Source organism: Scylla paramamosain, chromosome 22 (genome assembly GCF_035594125.1).
Source record: "Scylla paramamosain isolate STU-SP2022 chromosome 22, ASM3559412v1, whole genome shotgun sequence".
Classification (NCBI taxonomy): Eukaryota; Metazoa; Arthropoda; class Malacostraca; order Decapoda; family Portunidae; genus Scylla; species Scylla paramamosain.
This window is the reverse complement of record NC_087172.1, coordinates 9731862-9740915: the sequence shown is the minus strand read 5'-3', so window position 1 is coordinate 9740915 and position 9054 is coordinate 9731862. Positions and strand designations below refer to the sequence as shown.

Genomic DNA, 9054 nt, shown 5'->3' with positions numbered 1-9054 from the left:
CACACACACACACACACACACACACACACACACACACACACACACACACACACACACACACACACACGTGTGCGTGCGTGCGTGCGCGCGCGCATACACTTTGCCTTGTACTGTACTCAAAGGGATATATATATATATATATATATATATATATATATATATATATATATATATATATATATATATATATATATATATATATATATATATATATATATATGGGGTGTCATCAACGTATCTTCTGTAAAACAGGTTTCTATTAACTAGGGCAATCATTGAGTTGATTTTATGGTGACATAAGCGCATCAGCAAGAGTGGGCCAAGATAAGAACCCATGGTCACACCATCAACTTGAGCATAGAATTTTATTATTAAACAAAATAAGCTTGTCTTTAACTGCTAATCTAATAAGCTGATAAATTGTTTTTAGTGTTATTTTAATTACACTAAGAAAATTTATCAGCTTATTAGACATAGCAATTGAAGATGACTTTTTTTGTTTAATGATAAATTATATGCAAGTTGATGGTGTGGCCATGGGTTTTTGTCTTGGCCCCACTCTTGCTGATGCTTTCTTATGTCGCCATGAAACCAAATGGATGAATGATTGTTATATATATATATATATATATATATATATATATATATATATATATATATATATATATATATATATATATATATATATATATATATATATATATATATATATATATATATATATATATATATATTGGGTATTCTGCAGTTCATTAATTTCTTTATATAGGTGTAGTGGATGACTCCCAGAAGTCCTACCAGGAGGCTTTCGATATCGCCAAAGCAGAGATGCAGCCCACCCATCCCATCAGGCTGGGCCTGGCACTCAACTTCTCAGTTTTCTTCTACGAGATCCTCAACTCGCCCGATAAGGCATGCCAGCTAGCTAAACAGGTATTACATGATTCGCTTTTCAGGGCAAGCGGTGGCGGAGAGCAACAGTACTGGGAGTTTTGGTTGTCAGTGTTCTTGTTCGTTATTAGTAATTTTGATTTTTTTTTTGTTAGTTGTGGTTGACGACTCCCAGAAGTCATATCAGGAGGCCTTCGACATCGCCAAGTCAAAGATGCAGCCCACGCATCCCATCAGGCTAGGCCTGGCCCTCAACTTCTCCGTATTCTACTACGAGATTCTCAATTCTCCCGACAGAGCGTGTCACTTAGCTAAACAGGTAACGGCGTGATCCCCCACATGCCGCTGCAGTGACTGACGTGCCCACACCCCTTGCTAACCACTCATTCTTATAATTTGTGCATGACGAGTTTCATGGCATCAGTTGGCTAGGTGAATAGATGTTTTTATTAACATAGAGCCCCACGTGTTCTTACTAACCCATTGTAGAATGAGTCGGCGAGTATGACTGCCAGACAAATTAGAACTGTTTGGGGCATGTTCAACCTCTGGCCAAATTTTCCGTGAACCTTAAGGGATGAGTTCGTGCATCTTTTGTTGGCGTTGTTTGGTTTCCAAGTGGCTGGTCTATGACTCTGGGAGTGAAGTCCTGTTGCTCTCCTGTTTTCCGTCATATGAATGGTTTTTCAGCCTCATCAGTAGCGCGTTACGTGTGAGATAGGGGAATCAACTTGGTGTTTAACTAGTGTAGAGGAATTGAAGTTTACATTAGTGATAATTTGCAGAAGTAAAGGAGTGGTGTGAATTGATCGACAAGTATTGTGCAAACATGTCATAATCATACGTGGAGGTACATGGTAGATTAACCTTCACTAACATAGATATCCCTTGAAAGTTTATTTTAGGCGGAAATATTAGCATGGTCAGGGACCGATTCCTTTTAGTTGCGTGCGCCGAGCGCGCGCGTCCGTGCGTACTTAACTTGCAATTGCGTGCGTGCGTGCCTGCGTGTGCGCGCTCGCTCGCTCGCTCCCTCCCAACGTACAATTGTGTGTATGCTTGTTTGTTTATTTTTGTTTGTGTAAACAAACTAATGCACTGCTCGCCTTTTCTTCCCTCTTGTTTTAACAGGCATTCGACGATGCAATCGCGGAGCTGGATACGCTGAATGAAGACTCGTACAAAGACTCTACGCTCATAATGCAGCTGTTGCGAGACAACCTGACGCTTTGGACGAGTGATACGCAGGGGGAGGGGGAAGATGCTAACGAAGGGGGCGACCAAAACTGATGAACGCAACCCCTTTTAGCACGCGTCACTCGACCCTCTACACTCCGAATGTACGTCATGATGCCTAAGGGTCGACCATTCCTCACAAGTCACTCATCACACCGCCAGCGTGGCTAACTAGTAGTCGAGGCTGCGGCTGGGAGCTCCTCAGTGACGCTACTTCGCCCACCATCCTGGTACTCATGGCCGTCACCACCACGGTCACCCCACGGCCTCTCTGCTGCCTCAGTTAAAAACGAAAACGAAAAAAAAAAGACCGCTCGAACTGGATGGCTCGATAAGTCTTTAAGTTTCCTTTTTCCCCAGTGCATTTGTGACTCACCACCATTGAGGAGCAGTCCCGGCTGGTAGGTTATCAATCTTTGCACAGGCTACCCGGCGAGTGTGTCTGCTCTCCCCTCCACCATCCCAGAGACAAGTGACAAACAGTGGGACTTCCGGAGCTCTCTGGACCAGCGTAGAGAGACTGTTTTGATAGTGTGAAACAACGCTTGGGTCGGCTGGCCGTTTTTCCCTCGGGGGGAGGGGGCGGCCGGCCAGACTGCATTACTTACTATTGCTAAATGAACCACTTAGCATTTTGTACTTCCCATGGGGTGGGGCTCCTCGATCCCACCTCTTTGTATGTATCGTTGCGTATCGACAGTCAGAGAATGAAACCAACAAGTATGAAGAGATTGTTATTGTATTAACCGGTGAGTCATGTGGTTGTAGCAGACAAATTTAACAACGCACATCTTGATCAGATAATTCCATAAGCATTTGTGACAAATTGCCTTGCTGAATTGGAACAAGTTACAACCCGTTGATTCACTGTATATTTAAGATACTGTATTACCTATTGGTTTATTAGATGTGACCCCCTTCAAAATTTGAGCTGATTTTCTGTTATGTCGTGGCCAGTTGGTGTCTACAAAGATCAATAATTGCGGTAGATAAATGACTTCGTTGGATGTAAGCATGGAGTAATGATGGAAGTATTTGATTTATTTGAAGTAAATTCTCACGTCGCTCTTGAGAAGTGATCGGCGTTCAGGTGAGTTACCAAGCGGGAATGGGAAGCAATTTAATTCACCATTCGGGCAGGATTTTAATTGGCAGTTAGTGAACCACCCTGAAATCCCTATAAACATTGAAATAATCAGCTGCAGCAGACTGAGCCAACGTCACCACCACCAACGTCCCACCTCTCCTGACGCAGACCGTTCTCATCTGCTTGTTTAATTAAACGAAAATCAACTGAGGAGCTTTGTTTTCTCTGGGTTTGTACTTATCTTCCTATTGATTTGTCATTAAGCAGGACACAAGGTGTTCCAACAACCTGGGCGAGCTTTGGTTTGCCGTAAGATGCATCGTGTTGATGCGTAACTATTCCCCAATTACGTGGTCTCGCGCATTGAAGGTATCGATCCTACCTCCTCCGGTACATTGGTGATAAACGTTTAACCAGAGTCGAGCGTGAATAGCGCTTGGATTAGACTGCCAAATAAAAGAAAGATGTATTAAGATGTAATATGTTTTGGTGGTAGTTTAGTTCAAAATTAACCGTTGAAAAATTCTCGCCCCCCATTGTCAAAATTGCTTTCCTAAATCGTAATAAACGTTTCATATATATTTACTTATCTTTTATTTCGCTTCCTTTGTGTAGGATAGATGAAGGTGACGGTGGACACTATTAGCTTAAGTGGTAGAAGGGAGACGGCTATACCAGCAGCTAAGGAGGATCTTCATTAACCTGTCAGTTGGGGTGTGTTGCTGTCCGCGCCTAAGGTAGCTCTCGTGCGTCGAGTAAGTGTGAGGTGTTTGTAGAAGATGTTTGCCGCTGGTACAGTGCTCAGCAGCGATACAACACATGGACGTGAAGCAGCAAGGTGCACCCCAGCGTGGCCACCACGCATCACGGGAATTCCGCTCTCAGGGCTGCCAACGGGGCCTTCACTGTAGTCTTGATATTCTAGTCTCTCTCTCTCTCTCTCTCTCTCTCTCTCTCTCTCTCTCTCTCTCTCTCTCTCTCTCTCTCTCTCTCTCTCTCTCTCTCTCAGCAGGTGTATTTCCTTTGTATTGAGTTGAATTGCAACGGAAATAAATTACTTTTCTCAGTTATGGTAAGTTATCACAGTTCTACACACACACACGCACACTTATATACTTTATGTATATTTTTATTTATTTTTTGTTATTTATTTACTTAATATATTTTTTGACCGATCAGCTGACGGGAAGGATAGCAATGCCATTCCTTGTTTGTCGTGTTTTCAAGGTCCTCGGTGTTATATAATACTGGCATTCTCTGTTGTTACCAGCTGTCCACTTAGCGGGTTAGAGCAGCAGTTAGTCATTAGGCTTGCTGACGTTCACGAAACGGTGAAGCTGTCAGTGCAGATAAATTAGTGACAATTTCTCTCTCTCTCTCTCTCTCTCTCTCTCTCTCTCTCTCTCTCTCTCTCTCTCTCTCTCTCTCTCTCTCTCTCTCTCTACGTGGTGGTGAGATCACCAAACTGGTAATAATCATTCTACCACGTAGTAGTGATAATGGCTAACTACTGAAGACTGCCTACTGCTACTCGAGTGGCCATACCGTGAGATCACTAGTACAATAACGTGTTGCCCATTATATAATATATACACGTGAAAATAAAATCTAACTAACCTAAAATGCCTTTCCTCCTTCCTTCCTTCCCGCTCCTTCTCCCCCACTCCTCAACATGCTGAACCTCACGTCCACACTGTCACACGGCAATTATATGTATTCATTTGTGTATACATACTAACTACTTCACAACGTAGAAACGATTGAATATTTCTCTCTCTCTCTCTCTCTCTCTCTCTCTCTCTCTCTCTCTCTCTCTCTCTCTCTCTCTCTCTCTCTCTCTCTACAAGATGCTACCACCACGAGGCGCACGTACTGACTTCCTTTCACCCCAAAAGGAACAGCAGAAACCATTCACATGGGAGCTCTAGGCCGCTTCCTTTCCCTCGTTGCCTACACCATGGCTTCCACAACTCCTCTCTTGTTCTCTGCCATTACTCGCATTTGCCACTAGTGAGAACTGTCACCAGTCACATCATATTATTACGAAGTGAGTCTCCGGCAAAATAAATGTACTTGCATTCATGATTGTCAAGAATTGTTGGTAATGCTTAGTATGAAACTAATACGAACATTAAGCCAACATTCAAAGTAAAGAATTCAGATATTCTTCAGGAAGTGAAAGGAGGCAGTGTATGTGGGACTCAGGAGTGACTCAGTGGGGTGGGGTGTGAGTCAGCGAGCGGCGGTAAAATGGAGAGCTCACCCGCGTCACCACATGAGTCACCTACTCCATCAGATTCCCACTAGCTGGCATCCGGAGACTTCCCCCCACCCCCAACCCTCCTGGTGCACATAGCCCCCCTGCCCTTATTTCCACCCACTTCCCCGGCACTTCGACCTCATTACGAAGCCAACACCTAGGTAGTACCATCACTAAGCCATTCTCCGCCTCTGCGCCGACTGCATTTTTTCTTCACTATGTTGACCCGAGAAAGTGGAGAGCGGATGGAGGCACTCAACCCACACTTCTCGCCCACACCTCGTGGCCTCACGGCCATACCACGCACTGAATACTGCCCGCCCACAGCCCAGTCACCACGGACTCTTACGTCCTTTCTATCTGTACATATTGTCCGCCCACAGTGGCAAAACGGCAAACCACGCCTAGTCGCTGCAGGCAGCAGCGCCATGACACAGTTCTCTCATTAGGCCTTTCTCCGCTGGATTTCAGGTGATCTACACGGAAACATTTTTGGGACCTACTTTTGTCATTTATTTTTGTTACTATTTTTGTTATTCTGTGTATAATAGTGATAGACTGCTATCATTTTTAGCTTCGACTTTACGCCCTCGTCTGTCATCATTCCACTTTCATCGACACCACCACCACCACTACTATTACTACTAATACTACTACTACTGCTGCTGCTGCTGCTGCTGCTGCTGCTGCTGCTACCACCACCACCACCACCACCACCACCACCACTACTACTGCTACTACTACTACTACTACTACTACTACTACTACTATTATAGTTGATTAAAATGAATATAATCATTACCACCACCATCATCATCACCATCATTATGTTATACAAACGTGTGTTGCAACGGTTTTGGTAGTGTGTGGATAGTTAATTAATTAATTTATTTACTCGTCACGCAGCAGACACTGGCTGATCTGCCTTGAGGAGGTGACGTGGGCAGTCGAGTGCCCCATTGTCGTAACTGCGGCGATGTGAGCCAACAGGATATGTGTGTGTACCGCCTCCACCTCACACCGTCCACTTGCAACAAGGTCCAGGGCAGGAGAAAAATATTTGCCGTACTTGAGCATCGTTGAACTTGTATCGTTGTAAGAAGATAACATTTCATTTGTTGGTTTATATGGTTCGAGTCCACACGGTGCTTTATATTGTTAGTATCATTACAACTATTGCTGTTACTGCTACTAATACTAACACACACACACACACACACACAGTATTTATTCATTAATTTCAATCTCCGCACCTATATAAATCTGTGCTATCTCCGAAGCATTTCCTAATGACGTGTACAAAGTATGTGTATGTGTGAGTGTGTGTATACTACCAAGGTTGGCGAGCAACCATTTGTAGACGAAGGCTGAAGCTAGTCTGGCTCCACCTTCATCCTCCACCCTGTTCTCTACCCCTTTCCTACCATCCTACCCCACACCCTCATCACAAACCCACTTAACACCCTCGACTCCCCCTGCCTCCCATACTTAACACCCTCATCCCCGCCCACTCCGCACACACGAGCCCCACCCATTTTACACCCTCATCCTCCGCCCACTCAGCATCAGCAATGCTAGGATTTTTAATTTTTTTTTTCTGCGACTGAACATAATAGCTTCCTCCATACCAAAGTATTGGAGAGAGAGAGAGAGAGAGAGAGAGAGAGAGAGAGAGAGAGAGAGAGAGAGAGAGGAGAGCCTCAGTCATACTTCAGACGCACTTCCTTGCTCCGGAAATTGCACGTCCAACTAATGCAACGAAAGTGACTCATCCATCTCAGACTTTCGTCGGCAACACACACACACACACACACACACACACACACACACACACCTCGTCACCTCCTGTACAAGAACCACCAAAAGTAGAACCATTTCGAATTCCAAACATCACTGGATGAGAAAGATAGTCCAGGATGGTAACTGTTTACCGTAAAATTATAAACTGCTGCCAATTTTCCACGGTGCTCTGTTTCCTTATTGCCCTTCATCTCCTCCCCGTGTATTTGGGTCATGCTGGCAGTAATACTTATCTTCATTGCCGTTAATGTAACTTCACAGCACCTGTCGTGATAGTGTTGCAGGAAAGGTAGGAAGAACGTGGGACTATCGATTTCCCCAACATTGATTCTCACGGTTACTTCACCCTGTAAGTGGTGTGCTGGTAGAAAAGATCCTGGTAAGGAAAAGAGCTCCCCTACTCAGTCCTGATGCATGATGTCGAAAGGCTTGTCCGACGTGTATCGGTATGACGTAGCTGCATGCCAGACCATTCTACAGCCACCCAACAATCCCACGCTCCTTCCATCCGTAACTGTGATAGCTTTGATGCCAGCCATCTCCTTTCTCTTCCTGTCCTTTCCCTGAGTTGCCTGAGGCGCATGCACGACGGCGCTGCATGTGAAGTCCCTGTACCAGCTGGAACAATCAATACTGCAGTGCTCACGTCTGGCCCCGCAGATGGACGGCGAGGTTTCTTGACCTACCAGGAAAATAAGTCGTTACAAGAAAGTGTCGTAACAGGTGTCATTTGGTGATAACTAGACAATTGTGGAGGATAGTAATCTAAGTTGTCACACTGCTTTACGCATTCACGATTCGTTCGGTGTAACATAGGTAGGGAGACAGGGAAAATTTTCCTTGTTTTAGTACACAACATCAATAGAAATTGGACGAAAGTGAGTAGGCATGCATGCATTCATAGTTTTTTTTTTCTGTGTAGGTTTCCACTGGTGGAACTAAACACGCATAAGATTTAGTCATTCCGGAGGCTGAAGTCAGAGCCAGTCTAAGGTTTTCGACGAAGTGGGTGTGACACTGCGGCAGAATGTTGGCGCGCACACCCAGGCGGCTGCTGCTACCAATTCACATATTTCGTTTTTTTTTTTTTTTGTGTGTGTTGGAATGCTGTGATTTGCTTGAGCACAATACTCTACGATGAATTTTGCGGCACTAGTGTCTCTCATATGTTTAATAATCTTTTGCTTTATTACTTTCTTTGCAGTGTTGCCAAAGTTAATGTTGGGAATGTTTGGTATTCTGGCAGCACTGTGCCGGCTCGTCCTTCTCAGCCAGTACACCTGCACGCTGCTGTTCTATGTATGAAAGAAGAACAAACGTGCCCCGTCATGGGAATTATATCCTTTCCCGGTTGGGATCCCAGAGTATTCGATAGATTCAATTCATGATCTAAAACTATGTTGTTATGGAGCAGGAGCGATGAAGTGGCCGGATGGCTGGGGTTGGTGACAGAATGGCCGGACGGGGCGCGGCCATGATCCCATCGCCGCTAGGTCTGGCTTGGGCTAGCTAGAGGTTGGCTAACTTTTTAAACATTGTAACAAAATTACTTCACATAAATTCTTTAAGCCTGCATCATAACTGGTGATTCTTTCTATTGTTAACTCCTGATCTGGCAGCTGCAGGTGACAGCTGGGTAAGAGAAAATCCATAATCGAGTAATACTTCATTACATGTTCACTCAATTAAATTGAAATAATTTACACCAGGGTTTACTAATTCAATGGCCTGTTGAAAGATATCAATGAGGTGAGAAGCTCAATCTCACACAAGATGGTAA

At 44.4% G+C, this 9054-nt stretch overlaps 1 protein-coding gene across 4 annotated transcripts in view; it reads left to right on the top strand.

The window, feature by feature from the left end:
* LOC135111838 (14-3-3 protein zeta) overlaps positions 1 to 3799 on the top strand; it is a 15158-nt gene extending 11359 nt beyond the window's left edge. For 2 of the 4 annotated variants that reach the window (XM_064025553.1, XM_064025554.1), the window contains exons 6-7: positions 1047 to 1210; positions 2023 to 3799. In XM_064025553.1, the coding sequence (XP_063881623.1) occupies positions 1047 to 1210; positions 2023 to 2181 (323 nt within the window). In that variant the 3' untranslated portion in view covers positions 2182 to 3799. Of the gene's footprint in view, positions 1 to 769; positions 934 to 1046; positions 1211 to 2022 lie in introns of all 4 variants that reach the window. The other 2 variants (XM_064025550.1, XM_064025551.1) reach the window with 1 other exon arrangement.
* Positions 3800 to 9054: the final 5255 nt, after the last annotated feature.